Genomic DNA, 25,210 nt, shown 5'->3' on the forward strand with positions numbered 1-25,210 from the left:
TTCCGTCATAGTCGTAAGCAGTAACCTATTAGGCAGGTTACTTCCCTTAAATGTGCTTGCGCCAAGGGCTCCTAAAGCTCAGTATACTTGGAGCTTCAGCACATAGCTTAGATCCACATTTACAAGATTGGCTGTGTGATTCCAGCCCGACTTTTGTAACTTGTCTCGTTTTTCTTCGATAATAAAAATGCCTTTATTGAAAAAAAAAAAAAAAGCTCAGTATACTTGTGAATTTAGCTATCCTTTGTGAAGCTTCTCTTGCCTTTCTAATTTTATGGGAAGTGAAGCCGTGAGACTGCTGATCAACAGCATGAGTGTAATTTTATGGGAAGTGAAAAGAAACTAGCCGTGAGACTTAATTGTCCGTGGGGTCTCCTTTGAGTGACTTGGGGGAGAGAGAGAGAGCACTCTCTCGAAGCAACAATAGATCCGAGAGGGGTGGGGGATCGAATTACAGGTTTTCTCCTTTGAGTTGCCTGGGGAGAGAGACAGAGAGAGATGGTAGCAATAGACCTGAGAGAGGTGGGGAGAGAGAGAGAGAGGGGTTACACGATAGTTAGGACCAGCCCCAGGAAAACTACAGCCAGGGACCGGACCTTAACTGCAAAAGGTATTTAATTTTCGTAGGTGGATGATTACACAAAGGGAGTTAACAGATAAAACCGCAAACAACAACAGGGCCACAGGGCCGCTGCTACCATCTCGTTACGCCACACGTGAGCCAATCATGTTAGAGATGGTACCAGGTAGTCCCATCTTGCCAAATATCAGGTGAGAGATGCTAGAAGAGATGGTAGTGAGGCTTGGTAAAGATGGTCTCTAGAGAAAGCTGATCATGTCTTAGATGGTTGGCAGTGGCATGTGGTAGAGATGGTCGCCCAGCATGTGAGAGATGGTAGTACATCATGGATCTCATGGCAGCGGTTCATGTCCGAGATGGTTGACAGTGGCATGATGGCAGAGATGTTAGCCCATCGTTCGAGTTATGCCAGCTGGTCATGTTGCAGATGGTTGACTATTCACAAAATGGCTTGAGTTGGACTGATGATGATAGGGGAAGGGTTGAGCCCTGGTCATTGCTGACTTGATAGCCCCCTGCTGGCTATTCACTAATTCAGCTCAGCCTTTTCGATACAACCAGCATCTACTGTGATCAAAATGGGAAACGTGACTCTCCATCTTGCATGGCAAAAAGCAAGATGAGGACCCTTCCGACCATGGCTTAGGGCACTTATGCAGCCATTTGTGCTCCTCAATCATGCTTACTGATTTTGCCAAAGAACAGTGGTCAGATGGGTGGTCGAGATTTGAGAGCTCATTGGAATGGCAAGTTGATGCCTTCATGGTGAGGGTACACTATTTGTTGGGATGAGGGCTACATCAGCTTGGGGGAAGGGTAACACTCATCCAAAACAAATTAAACTATCGGAGTGGCTCGGAGATGCTGATCTTAGAGTGTCACTGGAACAGATGGCCAAACTATCTTTTACGGACTTGCTCTGCAACTTGCAGAAGTGCAATAAGGTGAATGCCAAGCATGTGCACGTGCATATAAGTCATAGAGCACCACTCTTGGACCACCTTGCTCCAGTATTTTTGGGAAGTAAACACATGAACAATGATGATCAAGAATCCTACAAGTTGCTTCCTTGCAATAATCATTCGTGGGATTCTTCTATACAAGAACTAACTGCTCATGGCAAACACCAGCAGGCCCTCAACCTGCTTGAAGAAATGCAAGCTGCTCATGTTCATCTCAACAGGCATACAATTCAGGCTCTGCTGAAAGCTTGTGGGAGACTTAAGTGTTTGGAAAGAGGCCAGAAACTGCATGATGTGGTCACCAAAGCTGCGTTTGATGGTGATTGTTTTGTTGGCAGTACTCTAGTGGATATGTATGGCAAATGTGGCCATCTTGCAGAAGCACAGAAAGTGTTTGATAAGCTGCAAATTAGAGACGTGGTCTTGTGGACCTCGCTGATTGCAGCATATGCTGATCATGGGTATGGTGTGAAAGCTTTCAACTGCTTGAAACAGATGCAACTCGAGGGTGTGCTTCCCAATCCTGTCACATTTGTCTGCAGCTTGAAAGCTTGTGCCAGCATGGGAGCGATAGACAAAGGTCGAGGAATTCATTCAGAGATTGTTAGAGAGGGTTATGAAGGAGAGTTGATTGTCGGGAGTGCTTTGGTGGACATGTATGCAAAATGTGTCTCCCTTGCAGAAGCACGGGAAGTGTTGGATGAGCTCCCAGTTGCGGATGCTGTCTCATGGACAGCATTAATGGTAAGATATTCTGAGCATGGCTTTGGTGGGGAAACACTAAATTGTTTGGAAAGGATGCAGAAAGAGGGCATGCAGTTGGATGCTGTCACATTGATCTGTGGCTTAAAAGCATGTGGTGCCATAGGAGCCATTGGCCAAGGCCGAGAAATTCATGCTCAGATTGCCAAAGAAGGATTGGAAAGTAATCTCTCTGTTTGCAATACTCTGGTGGACATGTATGCCAAATGTGGCTCACTTGAAGAAGCAGAGGAAGTGTTTGATGAACTGCCAGTACAAGATGTGGTCTCTTGGAATGCACTAATCTCGGGATATGCTGAACATGGGCTTGGCTTAGAAGCAATAAACTGTTTACAAAAAATGCAACTGACGGGTGTCTCTCCAGGTGCCGTCACATTCGTTTGCAGCTTGAAAGCCAGTGGCAGCATTGACAGGGGCCAAGAACTACACATGGAGATTAGCAAAGAGGGATTTGAAAGAAACACATTTGTTGGAAGTGCTGTGGTGGATATGTATGCCAAGTTTGGCTTGTTTGCAGCAGCTCTAAAACTGTTTGATGAACTACCGGTTCGAAATGCAGTCTCGTGGACTGCACTTATTGCAGGGTATGCTGAACATGGGCTTGGCGAGGAAGCTTTGCATCTCCTAGACAGGATGATATCAGAGGGTGTGCCTGTGGACGTAGTAACAATTGTTTGCATTTTGAAAGCTTGTGGCAGCATGAAAGCCATAGCCAGGGGCCGAGAAATACATGCGAAGATTGCCATAGAGGGGTTTGAAAGAGACCCTTCTATTGGCAGCATGTTGGTGGATATGTATGCCAGATGTGGCTCCCTTTCAGATGCAGGAGAAGTGTTTGACAAGCTGCCTACTCAAAGTGTGGCCTCATGGAATTCACTAATAGCTGGATATGCAGAACACGGGCTTGGGGAGGAAGCTGTAGAATGTTTGAGAATGATGCAACTGGAAGGTGTGTCTATGGATGCTGTCACGTTTGCTTGCAGCTTGAAAGCTTGTGGCAATGTAGGAGCATTAGACAAGGGCCGGGAATTGCATGCTAAGATAGCTAAAGAGGGATTGGAAAGAGATTCTGTTGTTGGGAATACACTAGTGGATTTGTATGCCAAATGCGGCTCAGTTGCAGAAGCACGGGAAGTGTTCGACAAGCTTCCAGTTTGCAGCACAGTCTCATGGACTGCACTAATCACAGGATATTCCTGTCAAGGAGAGAGTGAACATGTATTCCGTTTGTTTGAGATAATGAGGGAGGAAGGCATACAGCCAGACAAAGTAACATTTCTCAGTCTTCTTATTGTCTGTAGTCACGTGGGTCTTGTGGAGAAGGGCCAGGAGTATTTTGATGCTATGTGTGGAGGTTATGGCATCTCTCCAGATTCTGATCACCTCAATTGCTTGGTTGATCTCTTTGGCCGTGCGGGCCAGCTTGATAATGTGTCACTGATGTTGGACAAGATGCCTTTCCAACCTAACCTTTCAACATGGCATACAGTGCTAGGTGCTTGCCGGAAATGGGGTGATGTAGAGCTTGGTAAACATGCTTTCCAAGGTGCCTTGAAGTTGGATGAGAATCAGGCAGCGGCTTTCATTTTGATGTTCAACATTTATGCAGATGCCCACATGTGGGAGGACATGAGGATGGTTGAATCAGCTTGGAAAGGGCTCAGAGATACACTTGGATTTGTGCATCGTTCTGGGTGGGAAATGCTGATGATGCCTACAACTAAGATGTAGTGGCAAAGGCAAGGTTGCAAAGGTACTGGTCACATTTTGAGTGAGTGCTGCGACACATTGGCTAAGGAAGAATGCAATGGTGGGTGTATTGACTTAAGTGTACGGGCGTGCTTCAGAGACTGAATGTACCTGCCTAGCAAGTTGATGAACTTTATTGGCATTACAAAGAAGATACTTTTATTCATCTTGGTAAAGGTATAGTGCCGCCAGTGCCATGTGGCAGGCCGCTGCCTGACATGTGGCAACTCGGTAATAAAATAGGCCAACGAGCAATGTTGGGACCTATATATACACATATTGGGAAATTGTCATTATCATCTGCATTTCTCAGTGCTAGTAGGCGTCTACAGAGCGCTTCTCTACAGGGTGTGGCTGGCCAAGGAGATCTTGCATGGGCTTTGTCTTCGTTCTCAACCACTTGTTGTACTTGAATTCTAGTTGTAACACTTCTTTCTTGGACAGAATATACAGACAATCGTTTAGGACTCTTTTGTGTGTTCTAGAATCACATATACAACACACACAAGAGTCCTAAACGACTGTCTGTATTTTGTCCAAGAAAGAACACACACAAGAGTCCTAAATGACTGTTTGTATTTTGTGTGTTGTATATGTGTGGCAAGTCAGAAAAAAGAGGTCGACAAGCAATGATGGGACTTACATGTACACATTGGAAATCGTCATTATCATATGCATTTCTCAGTGCTAAAAAGCATCTACAGAGCGTTTCTCCTCCAGGACGTGGCTAGTCGAGGATCTCCTAAGGAATCAAGTGAAACAAACCCACTGAGAGCCTCTCTTGCATGGTGCTTGTAGTCATAATCTCGTTGAAGGCTGCTCGAAGGCCACCTTCCATGAGATCCCAGTGGCGAAGAAAGAAGGAGACTAGAAGCACGTCGGCCCTTGGCATTTTCCCCTAGGAAGAGTCGTCAAGGCCTCTGCCAACTCCTCTGCTGTGTGAAGGGAGTCAATAAGGTCTAGAGAGCGGGGGGAACCACCTCTCTCGTGTGCCACTAGGCCCTCTCTTGCGCGTCCACCACTTGTGAGGATAATGGGGCACCTGTGAGGAGGGATCTGAAAAAATCCGTGGCAATGGTTCTCACATGGGAGGGTCAGAAAACAATAGCTCCATCCTGGCCACGTAACCTGCGAATACCATCTCTCCGCCTATGAGGGCTTGCAATCTCAAAGAACTCCCCGATGACTCTATCTCCAACCTTGGTCCAGAAGGAAGCTTTGGCATGGTCTCTGTACTCCACCCTCCTCTCCTTGATGGATGTGATCTTTGTACGGGTGGTAGAAAGTTGACTCTCAATCGTGGTAGAAAGTTGACTCTCAATCGACGGGCTATCGAAAAAGAGGAAGCAAAAACCCAAAAGGAGAAGAAGAAGCATTCTTGAAAAACAGAGTTGTGGCTCTTATGGAAGGTATGTGATACTTGAATCTCATAAAATCAAGTATTTTTGTGGTTCTTGGAGCTTACTTGGAAGCCTTGAAGCTCACTCAAGTGAGCTTTTCAAAGGTGTGAAAAATAGATTGCAGTTCATGCACGAAAAGTCGTGGTCAGTAGGCAGCCAGACAGGGCGGCACTGTTTTGGACATAACTTTTGATAGAAAAATCAAAATGACAAATGGAAAGAAGATCTGAAAAGCTCACTTCAAGCTCTACGACATTGTAGAAGAAGTCGTCATTGAAATCTGTATGCAAAACAGAGAAAAACACAGATAACAGAGACTGAGTTTTCAGCTGTATTTGGAGGCTGAAGGGTTGAAGAGTGCAAGGAGATCCATGTATGAGCACATTGGAAGCAAGGGAAAGGTCAAAGATTGAATGTGTGGATGCATATGCAGCTTTTATGAGCAGAAAATGCAGGCTTAGAGCCATGGACACGAGTTTTTTGAAATGCCATGCTATGCATAAAGGCTATGTAAGCCGTTCGTTGGTACCGGATCAATGCACAAGTGGTTTGATAGTCATGTTGGATGCAAATCAGTGAAAATGCAGAAGTTATGAACATATGCTGAAATTGTACAGTGACTGGATGTACATGATCAGTGGATGTATGCCATACATGTTGTGAGTACACGGAGTTGCTGACTTGTATGCAGTTAGTGGTTACATCATGGCAGAGAGTTCACGGGTGACAGTAGGCTGATTTTGGGTCTTAGTGGTTGTAGGTAACCCCACTATCGGAAGCCTTGATGCTTATGGTCCCATATGTGGAAGTTGGATGCTCACAGCTTGTATTACGGCTGAGATGTTTGATGCATAAAGTGGATTGGCAAATGCCTATGTGTTGGGACTGATTTGGTGGCAGATGTATGTCAGATTTGTGACCTTTTTATTGTGATACTCTGCTGATTTTTTTTTGCTGGTTTTGTTGCTGATTTGCATCATGGGTGAGACAACCCAAGTAACGCTAATAGTAGGTGAAAAGCTCACCAAAGACAACTACAGTGTGTGGAGTTACAGGATGGAAAATTTTTTTAGAGGAAAAGGCATGTGGGAGCTTGTAACGGGTGATGATAGTTCCCCGCGGTTACCGGAATCTAATCCGTCAGATGAGCAGAAGCTTACCTACAAGCAATGGATAGAGAGATCGCGGAAGGTCTTGCATTGGATCTCGCTTTGTATATCGGAGTCCCTTATACCACATATCAAGAAGGCAAATACGCCACAGGAAGCCTGGGAGATCATCCATAAGCTTTATGGAACAAGTACGGAAGCACGGAAGATTCAGTTGCAGCAGCGGTTACATGGCATATGGCAAGGGAACCACAACATTACAGATTATGTGGTTGAGATTAGGCAAATTACAGAGGATCTGGCTAGTATCAATTGCCAGGTGGATGATGACGATCTTGTATCAGTCACCTTGAATGGATTGGGGCCACACTATAAGTCACTAGATACATCAGTTTCTGTGCGAGGTACTATGCTGGACTTTGAGGAATTAGTTGCCTTATGCATGACCGAAGAAGTTAAGTTGGGACTCGGAGCTTCTAGCAGTGGAAGCAACAGGGATCAGGTGTTCTATCATAGTTGAGGTCGAGGAGGCAATCGAGGCCGAGGTGGTTTCGGTCGTGGCCGTGGGCGCGACAATCAGAATGTAGGTCGAGGAGAATACTCATCTAGAGGCAGTGATTATATGCCTAGAGGCAGGGGGAGAGCACAACCCCGTGGTAGAGGTCGTACAGGTTACCAGCAGAAAGATGGAGAGTGTCACTACTGTGGCAAATATGGGCATTTCGAGCGCTATTGCTACCTCAAGCAAAATCAGCAGTATGGTCGAGGACGAGGTAGAGGCCGACAATATGGAAATTATGCGGGATATGACAGTGGCAATATGTATGCCAACAAGTCCAATGGTCACTTGTTTCCTATGGAGCATTTCCTATGGAGCATGTACTGGGTAGCATGGTTGAGCCGCAGCACTCAGATGACTGGTTTCTTGACTTGGGAGCTAGAAATCACATGACATATCACGGAGAGTGGTTTGATAGGAAGGATGAGTTGCAAGATGATGAATATGTGGCCACAGGTGATGACACTATGCATAGGATCACCCACATTGGGACAGTTCCTTTACTAGAACAGGATGGTACCCAGAATAAGCTAGGAGATGTGTTGTATGTCCACACTATCACGAAGAATTTGGCTTCCGTTGGACAGATGACCGATCAAGGGTTGCAAGTCCGTTTTAATCGGTATGGATGTTTTATTGAGGAGTTTCATGATGGTAGACCGGGCAAGTTACTTGCAAGGGGCCAGAAAAAGGGTCGTCTATTTGCTTTGGACGCAGGAAATCCATGTCTACACACTGGGATGTATGCAAGGACCGGATCTACACAAGATGAGTGGGCTGAGTTATGGCATAAAAGGATTGGACATGTAAATTTTCAGTGACTAAAAGCTATTCAATCGAAGGAAATTGTTCGAGGGCTGCCCAAATTTGGTCGCATAGACTTTAACCATGTATGTGCAGCTTGCCAGCTTGGTAAGTAGTCTAGACTCCCATTTCCAAAGAGGGGGAGAGTATGCCGTTATCCTTTGGAAATTGTGCACTCAGACATTTGGGGACCATGTGAGAATGTGACGCCGTCAGGGTCACGTTACTACATTACATTCACTGATGATTTTAGTAGAATGACATGGGTGTAGCAATGCATACAGCACTACACATCATGAATAGGACACCACGGCTGTGATACATGAGATTTCGCCTTATGAGAGGCTTTATGCAGTCAAACCAACAGTTGCATATATGAAAGTCTTTGGCTGTGTTTGTTATGTGCATGTGCCAAGTGAAATAAGGAAGAAGATGGAGTCTAAAGCGGTCAAATGTATTTTCTTGGGATACCTGGTTGAAAAGAAAGGGTATAAGTGTTATGATCCGACCACAAGGGAGGTATATGTGAGGTTCAGTGAGCATGAACCATGGTACAAACCAAAGCCTGTGATGATAGATGATGCATATGAGGAGCAGCATGAGACACGAGTAGATGTACGTCATGCAAAGCCATCAAGCAGGACTATGTCAGGTCTGTTAGAGAGTGAGGAAAGCACAGGCAGTGTAAACCCGTGGAGCGGAAGATTACGTGACAGACAGCCAGTTGGCAAAGGCAAGAAGAAGGTAGATGTGAAGAGAGCTCAGGTGAGGAGAGTATGGATGAAGAGCATGGTTTGCCACATGTTAGGACACCAGGCACAAGACAGGCAGAGAAGTATGTGCCATCTCATGCAAGAGAGGATGAGAAGAATGCACCGCAAGTGAGGAGATCAGAGAGAGTCTGTTACCCAGTGGATAGGCTGACATACAATGGCTACATGAGGATGCATTATGTATATATGGTGTCTCGGGTACAACACAAAGAGCCAACGTGTTTTCAGGATGCAGTTGGAGAGCCCGAGTGGGAGGCAGCAATGGATGAGGAAATGGATGCGTTAATTCGCAACAAGACATGGGATCTTGTGAAGTTGCCGGTAGGAAAACAAGCCATCGGTTGTAAATGGGTTTTCAAGGTGAAATGTAAGTCAGACGGGTCAGTAGAATGCTATAAAGCAAGGCTGGTTGCAAAAGGGTATGCACAGACATATGGTCTAGACTATGATGAGAGATTTAGTCCGGTTGCAAAGATGACTACGGTCAAGATGGTGATTGCATTGGCAGCCATGCATTGGCAGCCATGTATGGCTGGAAACTATGGCAAATGGATGTTGAAAATGCATTCTTGAATGGAGATCTTCAAGAAGAGGTTTATATGCAGCAGCCGGATGGGTATGTGCACCTGAAACATCCACAATATGTATGCAGGTTGAAGAAAGCCTTGTATGGGTGGAAAGCTGGGAAGAGGGAGATGGAAGCAGTTGGGAGTGATCTACCGGAAAGGGACGGTGTAGGGAGGGGCACAATGGGGCCAGTTGGCCTCACTGGGATCTGAGAACCTGAGGAGAAATCTCGACAGGGTAACGACCTCCAAACCGGAGGGGCCGGAGGTGGGACCCCCCAAGTGATTGGGGGAAGGATCGCCGACGAGTGGATGTTGCGATAAATGCTTGAAAAAGCTCTCTGACAGAACCGAATCCTCCTCTACTCTCGGATGGAGCTGGGAGACTCAGGCCGTAGAGATCAGGACGGGGAGGTGGTGTATTCCAGCCTGGAGGTGCTTCTCTTTGTGTTCCCTCATATCTGAGTTGCAGTACCCCTTCCCCCTTCTTATAGGTACCTTCATTGTGATCGATGGAGTTCAGAGTATGCTACTCTCGTGCTCGGATAGAGTGGCGACACATGGACGATAGGATTTTCACCCACCTAGCGCACGTTCACCCCAGAAATGACTGTGAGTACTTTCCTTCAAAACCCATACCCAAGACTATTCGAGTGGAGGGAAGTTCTGATAGTTCTGCCTCCCACAGAGATTGATATGCAGATAGCCTCTTGGAACATTTAGGGTTTGGGGGGGCCTCAATGCTTTCAAAGGCAAGGCATCCTTAGAGGAGAACTCCATAGAGCTACAACTGGGGGAACCATCGACATTCTTTTTCTCCAAGAGCACCATCTTTCCAAGGGGCATATCCGTCGTTGTAGGAAGATTTTACCAGGCAAGAGTCACACTTTTTGGTCTCCCTCTTTCGGCCCCTCCGAGACATAGGAAGGAGTTTGTATTTCTGTTAGTGAGCAACTCTTGCCAGCAGTGGATACCTCAGGTGTCACAGTCACTGGGCGAGCTCAATGGGTTACCATTAGGATTGGAGAGGACTATGTGGGATTCCTCAATGTTTATGCCCTGAATGTTGCAGCAGGCAGAGCCACCTTCTGGAGTATAGTCCATCAGTCCCTTCCTTAGGTTGATTTTTGGTGCACGGGTGGAGACTTTAACATGATCGAGTCAGCAAAGGACAGACTCGGAGGAGACACGGCTATAGTCTTAGGCACAGAGTACTCTGCTTGGGAGGAGTTGATCTTGGCACTCAAGAGACAGAACCCTTGCTCCTGCCAAAGTTTGGGTGCAACCCTAGGAGCTTGTGCTTCTCGTAGTCTGATAAGAGGAGCACCGGCCCCAATCTCTCTCGACTTGATAGATTCTATGGATGCGTGGGCTTGCGGTCGCGGGGGCATGATTGATATCTTGGCACGCACCACTTTCTCTAATTATGCTCCGGTTATTCTATCCTTGGAGGACTCCTAGAGGCAGGACATGCATGTGAGCACTAGGATTCCGGAAGACCGTGAGATTTGCAGCAGGATAGAACAGATATGGGAGGGACTGGATTTTATCTTAGGTTCTGCCACGTGCACCTTGGATGCAGGTCTCAGCGAGATCAACATCTTTTTGCAGGAGTAGCATAGAGAAAATTGGAGGGATTTCGTGAGCAAGAGAGCAGCATTCAGAGGGGTCTTGCTTCTCTCTAGCATCTTCAAGAGAGCTCCCTCGATAGCCCGTGGATTGAGAGTCAACTTTCTACCACTCGTACAGAGATCACATCCATCAAGGAGAGGAGGGTGGAGTACAGAGACCATGCCAAAGCTTCCTTTTGGACCAAGGTCGGAGATAAGAGTCATCAGGGACTTCTTTGAGATTGTAGGCCCTCATAGGCGGAGAGATGGTATTCGCAAGTTACGTGGCCAGGATGGAGCTATTGTTTCTGACCCCCCCTCCCATGTGAGAGCCATTGCCATGGATTTTTTCAGATCCCTCCTCACAGGTGCCCATTATCCTCACAAGTGGTGGACACGCAAGAGACGGCCTAGTGGCACACGAGAGAGGTGGTTCCTCCAGCTCTCCAGACCTTATTGACTCCCTTCACAGGGGAGTAAGCAGAGGGCTTGACAACTCTTCGTAGGGGAAAATGCCCAAGGGTCAACGTGCTTCTAGTCTCCTTCTTTCTTCGCCACTGGGATCTCATGGAATGTGGCCTTCGAGCAGCCTTCAACGAGATTATGACTACAAGCACCATGCCAGAGAGGCTCTTAGAGGGTTTGATTCACTTGATTCCTTAGGAGATCCTCGACTAGCCACGTCCTGTTTCTGTAGATGCTTAGCACTGAGAAATGCATATGATAATGACGATTTCCAATGTGTACATGTAAGTTCCATCATGGCTTGTCGACCTCTTTTTTCTGACTTGCCACATGTCAGGCAGCTTGCCACGTGGCACTAGAACCAGGACTAGGAAAAGAACCAAACCCAACCTTGTGCTTGGAATCTAGGGACTCTACCCCATCCAAGTAGTCAATGCACATGGGTGCTTTTTTTTGGCACGTTCAGTAGGCTTTAATACCAATAGTAGTGCCTATCTGCTAGCGTTATCAGAGATAGCAAAGAGTTGTTGGAATTAAGGTTGCAGGAAAGCACACAAAGCTTGGAGAAGAAGAAGCAAGAATGTACACAACACACAGTGTATTAGATTGTGTCAATGTACAAAAACTCTCATTTGGTCGTATGAGCAGCATATCATCGACATAGAGAGCAATGATTAGATGTACATCATCCACACGTTTAATATACAAAGTGCTTTCTGTTGGACTATTCTGAAAACCATGTGCAGTCAAATATGCATGTATCTTTTCATAGCAAGCTCGTGGAGCTTGCTTTAAACCATATAAAGCCCTTTTCAACCTGCACACTTTGTTTTCCTGTTCTCTTTGAACAAAATCACGAGGCTGCGATACATACACCTTCTCATACAAATCTCAATTCAAGAACGCAGTCTTTATGTCCAACTGATGTACATTCCAACCATTATGAGCTGCCAATGCACAAATGCTACGAATGGTAGTCATACGACAAGTGGGAGCAAAGGTCTCATCAAAATTAATGCCCTTTTCTTGAGCCCTTTGCAACAAGTCTAGCCTTATAGCGATCAACACTGCCATCTGGCTTTCGTTTCAACTTAAAAATCCACTTTCATCCAATGACCTTTTTACCAATAGGCAAATCACACAAAGACCATGTACCATTCTTCATTATAGCATCATATTCACTTTGCATTGCAGCCAACCAATTTTCTGATTTTTGTGTCTCATCAAATGAAAGATGTTCTTCCTCTTCACACATACTAGACACAGCCAAAGCATAACAATCTGATGCATAAGAGGCATGCTGAAAACCTGAACGAGTACGACTAGACATAGGTGCATCAATTTTACTATCACGCAAGGTTTGCACCAGCCATTTAGGCATACCTCTAGCCTGATCATTTTCAGTCCTATCCTCATAAATTACATCCTGTAAATCTGTATCAGAAATAGGTTGATCTATGATGTCGTTTGAAATCTGCATAGGCTGAATATTTACCTCATTAGGACTTACATTTGAATGAAAGTCCTAATGATCAAATGAAAGATGTTCTTCCTCTTCACACATACTAGACACAGCCAAAGCATAACAATCTGATGCATAAGAGGCATGCTGAAAACCTGAACGAGTACGACTAGACATAGGTGCATCAATTTTACTATCACGCAAGGTTTGCACCAGCCATTTAGGCATACCTCTAGCCTGATCATTTTCAGTCCTATCCTCATAAATTACATCCTGTAAATCTGTATCAGAAATAGGTTGATCTATGATGTGGTTTGAAATCTGCATAGGCTGAATATTTACCTCATTAGGACTTACATTTGAATTCCCACCTGTAAACAGAGGCAACAACGTATCAAATACATCCCGTGAGCTCACACCTGTCTTTTTGGTACATGATAACAAAGGCTGCACAGCATCTTCCACAAAAACAATATCTCAACTAATCAAGATACGCTTTGACTGCGGATGATACAATCTGTAACCCTTGCTCTCAGCACTGTAACCAACAAAAATGCATTTGACAGCCTTATCATCCAATTTTCTACGTTGTCGCACAGGCACTAAAGCATAGGCCAAGCAACCAAAGACACGCAAGTGACCAATAGAAGGCTTCCTGCCATGCCAAGCTTCGTATGGAGTAACAGATTGCAAGGCCTTAGTGGGACACTCGTTGAGTACATATGCAGCACACATGACAGCCTCAAGCCAAAACGCATGTGGCAAAGCTTGGCTCTTGACCATACATCGTGCCATCTCCACAAGTGACCTGTTTTTCCTCTCAGCAACACCATTTTGCTGAGGGGTATACGGCACTGTACATTGGTGTTTTATTCCACGACTAGCCAGAAATGCATCAAACTCTTTAGACATGTACTCCCCCCCCTCGATCAGAACAGAGGGTGTCCACAGTACAATTGGATACATTTTCAGCCATAAGCAAAAATTGTTTGAAGCACAAAAACACTTCGGACTTTGCCTTCAGTGGATATACCCATGCATGCCTTGAGTAATCATCAATGAAAGTCACGAAGTATAAGTGTTTACCAAATGACGGAGTTTGCATAGGTCCACATACATCACTATGTACAAGTTGCAATTTGCGAGTGGCCCGCACAGAACCATCCTCTGGAAACGTAGAACGCTGCATTTTGCCCAAAATACAACCTTCACAAACATGTTTCAATGGTGCCTCAAGAGGGGGTAATGAAGCAACCATATCAAATTTCTTCAAACGCAGCAAACTAGCAAAGTTCAGATGACCAAAACGAGCATGCCATAGTTTTGCATCAGAAACTGCCTTTTCATCATGCATTTGTTGAATCTTCCACACACTTGTCATAAGAATTGAGCCTATACAAACAAGGTGTCAGATGCAATAATCGTATCACCAGAAGTCAAATCATGAACAGTACATCTGTCATCCACAAATTTGACTACAAGTCCAAGTCTACCAAGCGCAGAGACAGACAATAGATTCTTCTTTATCCCTGGCACATACAAAGCATCTGAAAGTGTGAAAGCGCTGCCATTTGCAGCAGTAAGCATAATTTTACCAACGCCCTTCAATGGGTAAGAAGCATTATTGGCATATGTGACAGTATTCCCATTAGAGACAGCCTCAAGACAAGTGAACATATCACGATGCGAGGTAATGTGCTTTGTAGCACCACTGTCAAAATACCATACATCAGAGTCAACAGAAACTGCCAAACATGCATCATGTACAGATGGGTCATACTGGCAATACACGCTAAACACCCATTCTGTATCCTGCACAACATTTGCATAATCTGCATTTGTAGAAGCATCCGCTATTGTGGCTGCATTTGACTCTTTCTTCTTTACGTTTTTAGCCTTTAGCTTAGGGTAATTCTTAATGACATGATCAGTTGTCTTACAATAGTTGCACCTGATCTTTTTCTTGCCTTTATCAAGAGCCTTCTCAGACCTATTGTTGCTACCTGTGGAAGGAGAAGAAGTTGTAGACCTACGAATAGGAGAAGAAACAGTGGAAGGGGTTGCCTTACCACTTCTTCTCTACTGGGCAGCAAAACAAATGCTTGATCAACTGCACGCTGCCTAGCCTTATTTTGCCTGGACTGCGCTTCTTGCAAGAGCTTGTTGACTAAAGTATCATACTTGACAACATCAGGTCTGTCCTCAGTAACAAGTCTCCACGTGGAAGCAAAAGTCTGATATGACTCAAGTAAAGCATCAAGAACAGTCTGCACAAGAGAATGATCAAGAATAATCTCACCTGCAGAAATCAACTGTTCCTTGAGATCTTTAATCTCAGCAAGAAAAACATTCATGTCATCATCTTTTTACATAATCTTCGATTCTAGCCCAGCCTGTTTTGCTGTTTTAGCTGAACGAATATGTGGAGTGATGTTATGTTTGACAGAAAGTGCAATCAAGGCATGAGCCTCCACATCTTTACCATCCCAACGAGCTTGTTCAGCAGTGGGTAAAACAGCAGTAACAGTAGAGCTGCTAGAACCTGCAACAACAGATCCTACATCCACAGAACCTGGACGTACATCCATACCTTGCACAATGTTCCACACTCCTTTTGCAACCAAAACATGCTGCATCATGTATGCCCAAAGTGGGTAGTTGCTGTCTCCATCCAATTTGTCATCAGCAGACAACATGCGAAATACATCATTGCTATTATCAGCCATGGCCATTGACTAAAACTGATGCAAAAGCTACCTGTAATGAAGCAAAGGCTGAACAGAAAACAACTCGTGCTATGTAGCACGGTCCACAATAGAATACGTATGCCTGTTTTGCAAAAAAATGCACTGTCGAAATTTCTGCACAAAATGACGAAAACACATGTACATAACTTGTAATGCAAAAACGGAGCCCGAAACGACCTCAGATGCAATTTCTGAGAATACATAGCCCTACGGATTGATCTGCAAAGTAAATGTACTTCGATGGTGAGAAAACTTTGCAAGTGTGTATATGTGGACCCACTCTCACTCTTGCAAAGTTTAGTCATCATTAGAGCATATTTGGTTACAATGTGCAAGCCAAAGGTCCAATTTTGAGGGGGCTCTCTAAGGTCACAACACATTGAAAACCGGGCAAATGGTTCACACATTGTAACTAAATGTGCTCCGATAGTAACCAAACTTTGCAAGTGTGTATATGTAGACCCCTGGTGATAATAAAAGCACATTTAGTTGAAAAGTACAAGCCAAAGGTCCAATTTTGAGGGGGCTCTCTAAGATCACAATGCATTGGAAACCAAGCAAATGGAATGTATATTATAATCAAATGTGCTCTGATGATGGCCAAACTTTACAAGTATATACATGTGGACCCTACCCTTACTCTTGCAAAGTTTTTTCACCATCATCGAAGCATATTTAAATGCAATGTGTAGGCCAAAGGCCCAATTTTGAGGGGACTCTTTAAGGCCACAACACATTGAAAACTGGGCAAATGGCATGTAGATTGTAAGAAAATGTACTCCGATGGTGACCAAACTTTTCAAGTGTGTATATATGGACTCCATTCTTACTCTTGCAAAGGTTGGTCACCATCAGAGCACATTTAATTGTAAAGTGCAGGCTAAAGGTGTAATTTCGAGGGAACTTTCTAAGATCACAACACAGTTGAAACTAGGCAAATGGAATGCACATTGCAACTAAGTGTGCTCTAATAGTGGCCAAACTTTACAAGTGTGTACATGTGGAATGTAACGTGTGGGCTATATGCCCATTTTCAAGGGGACTCTCTAAGGTCATAACACATTCAAAACCGATCAGATGGCATGCACATTGTAACCAAATGTACTCTAATGGTGATCAAACTTTTCAAGTGTATATGTGGATCCCACCTCACTCTTGCAAAGTTTGATCACCACCATTGGAGCACATTTAGTTACGAGGGGGCTCTCTAAGGTCCACGACACAAACGGGTGTCTGTTTGCCCTAATTAGCTCAGGCGCTACACGCATGTGAACGACCTTTGAGATATTTTTTCGGAGAAAGTGCATGCTAGTAGTATCCCATATAGAAGAGGAGGTCTCAAAACCTATTTTCCATTCTCAAGATATTTTTTTAAAGAAAGATTTTTCCTGTTTTGCAGTCCGTTTTTTAATGTGTTCCAAAAGGAATTTGAAAAAACTCTACATGAGAGAGCTATAGTATTTTTAGAGTACTACAACTTTGTCTCTCTAATTTTTTCGTGATTTTGTTATTTAGGTACTCAAAAAGTAGCCCAAATATGGTTTGCAATCGTTTTCTCACTGTTTTGCGCGATTTTTAATGCTTTAAGGGTTGTTTTTTGCCTCAATTTCTGGGTCAAATTTCGAGGCTGTTGGTCACAAGCCAAAATAAAGGATTTTTCCCTCATATGAGGCTCCCATCGATTCTCTCTTTAGATGCCTTGGATAGAGATTTAATGTCTTCTAATAAGCCATTTGGTGAAAAATTCATGTTATTTGGAGGAGATTTTAGGTAGATTTTGCCAATTGTTATGAAGGGCAAATGGGAAGATATTATGGATGCAACGTTATGTTGTTCCTTCTTATGAAATTGTGTAAAATTTTTGAAGGTGACTGAAAACATACAAATTACCACAGGAAACAATTATGAAAGTGATGAGTTAAAACAATGGATTATGCAAGATGGAGGCCCACTTAATACTTAAAGGAGGCAACAAGGGTGTAGGTCACCATCCTAACATCTCAAAAGGGAGAAGCTCACTCGTTGAAGATTGAGACATAGGCATCAAGGTAATGTATTATCACAAAAGAGTCAAAAGGTTTCTTTACAACTATGAGCCATTATCTTATATACTTTGATCCATTTCACGCTCACTTATTATGCCCATGCCCATAAGCCTAGGCCCCAAAGCCCAACATATGAACATGTCCATGAGCCCATGGCCTCCACCACATTACAAACCATCCCCACCCAAATATTTTTCATTCTCAAAACATTCTTTTACTTCATTGGTATGAGGATGTCCACTGTATACATGTGGTACCGTGTAACAAAATTTTCTCACCTTTCCATATTAAATCATCTCTCTCTCTCTAGAAAATCATCTCACCTTGGAAAATGATTTGCATGACAGTGATGGTGATAACCTAAACTAGAATTAATATTTCCCTCCCTCTTTCTCCACCCATAATAATTTGAAAAATAACTTATTGTGCACATATTTGGTAAATAGAGAGTTTATCTCATCTCCCTCTCTCTCTCTCTCTTTCTCTCTCTCTCTCTCTCTCTCTCTCTCTCATACATAGAGTAGGGAAGTTGTAAGTCATTAATGAATCTTGATTAACTAATATTTATTTATAATTAACATCATCACACTAATTATAATAATTAATTAATCTTTATTAAGTACTCTTGATTAATATATTTAATTAATTACATCACTAAATTAAATTGATTATACTAATTTATCATCACAGCTATTAATTAGACTAACCTATAAGATTAATACATTTAATCTATCACTATTTATTAATGCATTCTATTTTATAATCTAAGATTAATACAAGTTATGTAATCTAAGATTAGTACAAGTTATTTAATCTAAGATTAGGCTTATATTAACATGTTTTGTTTTGACAAGTTGATGATTTAAACAAAAAAGACGCATTACATGCCTTTATGTGGATTCCCTTTGGCTCTTTTGCTCTTTGAATGGATTCCCTTTAGCTCTTTTGTTCTTCGAATGGATATCTTTAGCTCTAGAGTTACATTAGAAGTAAACTCCTCATTCGTGCATAACATAAAGATTTGGATAAATAAGAAAGACGCATTACATACCTTTATGTGGATTCCCTTTGGCACTTTTGTTCTTCGAATGGATTCCCTTTACTCTTTTTCTCTTCGAATGGACATCTTTAGCTCTAGAGTTACATTAGAAGTAAATTCCTCATTCACGCATAACATAAAGATTTGGATACTGGACTATAACCTTAGTCACCTTCTTGGTCGGATCCTTGGGCAACCACTTAACCAAACCCTTATATACCATCATGGCTTGACAAGGAGGGAACTAGTTTGTATTTTGATAAGTATTCTTTGAGTGTATACCAAGTTGGACTAGACATGGAAGGGATGGATTTCATGTGTAACATATTAAAGAAACCAATTACCATTGGCGCAATGGTGATTGATGTAGTTCATGGGGTTCGTAGCATGACATGGAGCTCAAACAGGTTTGAGATGATGTTGAATGGATTGTCAAAACTACCTGTTGAACCTGCACAATTTATTCTCATTACATTTGTAAAAAGAATGCAAAAGAAAACACTTCGAAATGGGTAGAAGAGCATGTTTTAAAGCAAAAACCAAAAGAGGAAACAAAACCTTCTAAACCCAAGAAAAGCAAGGAAAACCAAACTATCAAAACCAAATTTGAAATAAAGGACAAGGGAAAAGAGCCTGTGGTGGGGAGGACATAACCCCAAAAGAGCCAAAATCTACACATGATGCATAAGCATCCACCTCAAAGGCTACCACTCAAACCACAAAACCCATAAAGGATACAAAGGCCCGAAAGAAAGTTCATTCTCGTCGCATGGGCAAACATAATGAAAACCCGACAATTCTAGGAAAGTTAGAAGATGAAACAAGTTCTAGTTCGTTGCTTAGTGAGGATGAAACAAGTTCCGATTCGTCACTTAGTGCACCTCACAGACCAATTATCAAGAAACTAGAACCTTCCTAACCACCCCAAACTGAAAATCATGATCACATGACATATGTGTAATGCAAAAAGCAAGCTCAAGAGAGCATGCTTAGCATTGTTGAGTGTCATATAGGTTCAATCACCGGTCGTGATTGAACCTCATAATGTCAAACCTACAAAAGCAACTAAAATACAAAAATCGGAGGAGTATCGCTTCCCCTTTCAAGAGGAAGACGTACTCTCTATAAAACCTCATAATGTCAAACCTACAAAAGCAACTAAAATACAAAAACCGGAGGAGTATCGCTTCCCCTTTCAAGAGGAAGACGTACTCTCTATAAAAGAGTCATTAGAGGCAGCTTGCACGAATGATGCGGTTGAAAAAGCACATGAGGAATTCAATGAATCCCTAACAAAATTAAAGTACTCTCAGATCCTCATTTGGAGGAGCGCTCTTCTCTCGTGTGGTGAAGCCAGCATAGCGTCAACACTTGCACCATTAAAGGCTAAACATGAGTTATACCAAGACATAAAGAGCTACATAGAATAGGTCTGTAAGGATTCCCAAGTTTCCAAACAGACCTCAGTTAAAATTGTCAGAGGACCGAGTGTGCCATTGTACACATTGGGTACTCTTGAAAAAGCTGAGAGACAAGAAGAGAATGAAAGTGAATGGGAATATGAAACTGACACGGGATCTAAAACTGAAACATCCATGGTTCCACTTGAAGATTCTATCACAGTATGGTTAGATTTCCCTACTACAGGCAATGATATTAAGTGCAAACGCGTGTTGATTAGCCCTCGAGCTAGTCATAACATTATGACAATAGACACTTGGGTGTCATTTTGGGACAACCTAAAATCATCCCTAAAGACAATGGTCTTGCAAGGGGTGCCAATGGACAAAACATTGAAGTTCTAGGTTACTTTAACTATGCTACTAAAATAATCAGTGGAAATGTGAAATTTAGATTCCATGTTTTCCCAGATTCCCTTGAGTATGATGTCATCCTTGGTGGAGCTTGGGTACGTGACTCGTATTCAATTGATGAATCCATGCAAGCAGTCACCTTGAACACTCCTATAGGCATTGTGCAATTGTTATTACGAGGGGAAGAGACCTTAGAGGAGTTGGAACTTCCAACATATTTTACTCAGAATATCCCAAGAATTATCGTTGGATTAGAACTTTACAATAAAATCACCAAAATCCACGCACATCTTTATCCACAACGAGAGCAAAATCTCATGACCCTTGAGTTATGGGATTTGTTAGGTCAACTAACACTCATGGCTCATCTCTTGAAAGAATTCAATAAAATCACCAAAATCCACGCACATCTTTATCCACAACGAGAGCAAAATCTCATGACCCTTGAGTTATGGGATTTGTTAGGTCAACTAACACTCATGGCTCATCTCTTGAAAGAATTCAATTTACACGACTTAAACATGCCATGTTTAGGGTACTTTGATTATAATCAAAGTACCCCAAACATGCCATGTTTGGGGTACTTTGATTATACAATGTATATTGAAAGTAACCCCCTTACTTGCAAGTTTTTTGTGGTTATGTGTTGGAAGCAGATTTGATCTTGGGGCATAAATGGACTATTGCTGCCCAAGCACCACTTTGCTTTACTAGCGATAGGGTCATCATGATGGTCAATGACACAAAGTTGACAATACCATACTGCTAGAAAGAGGATCCAACCCTAATGGATTTCTATGATGCTGAATGCAAAAAGTTACAAGCTTCTACGGAAGCCCCTCTACATAATGACCTACCATCTGCATCTATGACCGACTCCGATAAAGCATCTACTCCATCAACCCCATCCTCACCAACAAAGTCCAATACCAAAACCTTGCAATCATTAGGTATTCCTAAAAAAATGCCCCAAGTGCAACCATCTATCTCTAAAAAGGAACTCAAAGGAAAAGCCATGGAGCCAACACCTCTTCATTGACTAACCTCACCAAGGGAGATGGGCTGCATGGTCAAAAGCCTCATCTTCGAAAGCTACTATGAAGGCGCCAATATAATTTGGGTGCCTCAATCATCAAAGCCTCTTCCTCAACGCAACAATTAGAGGCCAATGAAGAATAAAAGTACTTCACAATACTGTCCACAAAAGGCTATGCGAGTTTCTCAAAGAACTTCAGCAACTCAATAAGTGTGGGTACCAAAAAAATTATTGCAAGCACAAGGGTACTACCAAGGTAATACTAAAGCTTGGATTCCCAAGCACATCAAGAAGTCACCTAAGCCTGTACAAAGAAGGAAACCTCAGCACCAAAGGCATCAACCACCATTAACTCCTAATGTTCATCAAAGATGGGTGCCTGTGAATGTGCTTCAACAACAAAGGTATTATGATGGTAATACCTTCATATGTTTGCCAAATCGAACAAAGTAAAGAAAGCCTCACCATCGACTTCAACCCCAACACCTTCACCTAAAGTTCGATAAGAATGGAGACCCAAGCAACACCAAGCAACACCAAGAATGGAGACCCAAGCAACACCAAGCAACACCAAGCAAGCCACTCAACCTCTCTCGTGCATATAACACATACACAAGATCTTGCTTGTTCAGTCAACTCCAATGGTGGTAACCAACCAAAAGCTATACCTACTGTCTCGACAACAATTGAGCCACAAATTTAAGAAGCAATTCCCACATTTGCAAAACAGAGACTTATGAGCGCATCAAGGACAAACTAACAATGCTCTTTTCACCCCTCTGGATGAGAAGCATAAGTGCAGAAGCTACGTGGCAGACATAAGAACCTATTCTCTCAAAAAGTAGAGTAACCATAAGAACCTGCTACTCGAAAGGTGATAGCAAAAAAGATTTAAAAAAAACAAAAGGGAGTCACAGAATGGCCTACTTGCAATGGTAGAATATCACAAAAAACTCCAATACATTTTTGTTAAGCTTATAGATTACCATTCTTTTGGCTAAGCTAATGTAGCAGCTGCTCCATGAGTACATATCTATACTCATGCACTGGAGGACATTTGCACCAAAGCCTCATCATTGACCACTTTCCAGGTACATCTCTGGATGGGGGGGGGGGCATGGTGGGCGAAAGCCCGATCAATAGTCTAACCCATCGCCTAGAATTTTCCTTCAAATTGCAAACCTCTCTAAACAAAGCTAGAATCTTCACAACACATTGACCTCTAATCCTTGATGAACATATCTAAATTTAGCCTCGCAAGTTGACGTGCTCGATAAGAGTCCAATTGACTCCTTTAATTAATTCATGTTTTCTGCTTCATAGAGCACTTAAATATACATAAAAGCATAAAAAGCACATGGGAAGAAGCATGCAGGAATATGTTCTACTCAACAACAATTGACAAGAATCCTGCCACAAAAAAGGGACATCATCGAAGGCCAATTTCTTTAAATGATGAATGTCGCTTCAATGAATTAGAGAGGAACTAAGAATCACAATCTCGTTTTTGATGATTTTGTTTACATTCCTCCAGATCCTTCCTTCTCTTATCCCCCATTATTAACATCTCTTAGTTTCTCAACTAACACAAATCCCATGTAACTCTACTTATGATTGCCAAAAAACAAAGTAAGCAAAAAATATTTTTTTAAAAGCTCACAAAAATATAAAAAATGTAATTATTTGCAAAAAGCCCACTAGCCCCACCCGTTAGGAATTCCCACTAGTCTCTAACCTTTTCATTAACTAACTATGCTTTCTTATTCCTTCCGGAGAGGTACAATGACCATTAAACTTTACCCAACATCAAAAGCCATCAACAAAGCTTGCCAAGTCTCCCCACCCAAAGGTCTTCAATGCAATCACACGAGGACGTGATCGACATCAAGAAAGAGGGAATGTTAACCCATTACTAGGGTTAACAAGAGCTACTACCATTATCTTATATTAAGGAGTCAAGGTAGATACACCAAAAGGTCATACATTCAAGATATGAAGCAACGGTGTCCAAATCTACAACTTGGACGGGCACCTGTAATGGTCCTATGGAGTAATAAACCAATGTCAAAATCCACACCAACCCTAGCGCACAAGATGAAACGAAGCATTCCCAAGGTCATAAGTTCAAATATTCTGGTTTTTTTGGGATGACATATCTCTTGTTTTGACACGAATGTAAATATTACATAATTATTTACACTGGACACTCTTTGGTCAATTCATTGCAAACTTGCGATTTCATTTTGGAGGTGTATGCAAGTGTTTAAAGATTTTGAGAAATACGACACACCAGCACCCAATACTTTCTACTAAATTTTCAAGAAAGAATTCCCGTAGAAAAAATACAAGCCTGAACTAGAATATCCATTGCAACATATTGATTGGACATTGCACTCTCCATGTATAGTGGGACCTTGTTTAGTACGGGAGGTGGAGAGAGATGAGGACTTTGTTTAATATAGTAGGTGGAGTTTTTCTTTAAGTGAGTTTGTGAGTTTCTTTATATAACTAAGTTAGTGTTAACTTTCTATAGATGTTTTCACTTCAATCAAAGGCTATACCTTGCTTACCTTTGGTAATTTTACAACTTGGTTCAAAATAGCTATCTTTGAAGGCATATGCTCTTCAATAAAGAACAAAAAATAAGGCATATGCTCTTCAATAAAGAACAAAAAATAAGGAATCACATAAAAAAGAAAATATACTTGGTTCAAAATAGTTATCTTTGAAGACATATGCTCCTCAATGAAGAACAAAAATAAGGATCACATAAAAAAAGGAAAATATTTTTGCTGATAATATAAGAGTTAAATTCACTCTGTTGAATGTATTATATGTAAAAAGGTTATTTTACAATTTGGTTCAAAATAGCTATCTATGAAGACATATGCTCCTCAAATACAAAACCAACATAAGGGATCACATAAAAAAGCAAAAAATATTTGGTAATAGTATGTATAAGGGTTACATTGACTTTGTTGATTGGCTTATATTTAAAAAGGTTATTTTTATAATCTGGTTCAAGCTTCAATTAACAAAAAAGAAGATAATGCTAGTCACCTTTCTCTTTTACATATCTATTGTGGTTGTGAATATGATAAATTAGAAGTTTGCATTTGGGCTTGTTGTTGATATTGTCAACTTAACTATGATTGTTTTGCTTCTCCTTATTTTTTAACATTTTGATGAAATTGAATTATGCCAGATGTAGAAGAATCAATATTGGCTTTTGGCGTATGGGGTTTTGAATGCGCAAAAAATGATGTTATCTATCCTTGCATTAATTACCTTGAAGGTATTTGTTATCAGTAGCCTTAGAGAATAAGATCCATGTAAGAGCCTTGATGGCTCTTACATGGTGGAGGTGCATCTCAAACATGCCACATTGTGGAGATGTTGATCGTCTCTCGTTGTGTGTGGGTAGAGGGGACCTGCTATGGACATGCTTCTCTACCATGGCTAGCTTGTTGAACAAGCATTTTCTTTCAATTATCAGTATTGTTTTGAAATTTTGAGGAGATTTTCTCATTCTCCCATCAGTGTGTGATACGGATTTTGACCGACTCCAAGGGAAACCTACCTTTTCATGAATTGGAAAGGCTTTCAATAAAAAGAAATCAAAATAAGGTACGTTGACCTTGAAGTGAAACCCATTACTTAATAAAATTTACTTGCGGCCTTTAACCATGAAGCCCGAACTACCCTACTCCGCCCATCCGACCATGTGC

General features: G+C 42.2%; 1 protein-coding gene across 1 annotated transcript; it reads left to right on the plus strand.

Moving 5' to 3' along the window:
• The first annotated feature begins 220 nt into the window (after positions 1-220).
• On the plus strand, positions 221-8,299 carry LOC147604900 (pentatricopeptide repeat-containing protein At5g27110-like). The gene has a single exon (XM_086794016.1). It carries the CDS (start codon positions 1,369-1,371, stop codon positions 4,033-4,035), a length of 2,667 nt encoding a protein of 888 aa, XP_086650142.1. The 5' UTR covers positions 221-1,368; the 3' UTR covers positions 4,036-8,299.
• The last annotated feature ends 16,911 nt before the right edge of the window (positions 8,300-25,210 follow it).

This window comes from Cibotium barometz, chromosome 60, assembly GCF_041138505.1.
Source record: "Cibotium barometz isolate CiBa-2024 chromosome 60, ASM4113850v1, whole genome shotgun sequence".
NCBI lineage: Eukaryota > Viridiplantae > Streptophyta > Polypodiopsida > Cyatheales > Cibotiaceae > Cibotium > Cibotium barometz.

Excerpts from the sequence above, each read along its gene's own strand:
- LOC147604900 (XM_086794016.1), top strand. The coding sequence starts at position 1,369 with ATGAGGGCTACATCAGCTTGGGGGAAGGGTAACACTCATCCAAAACAA.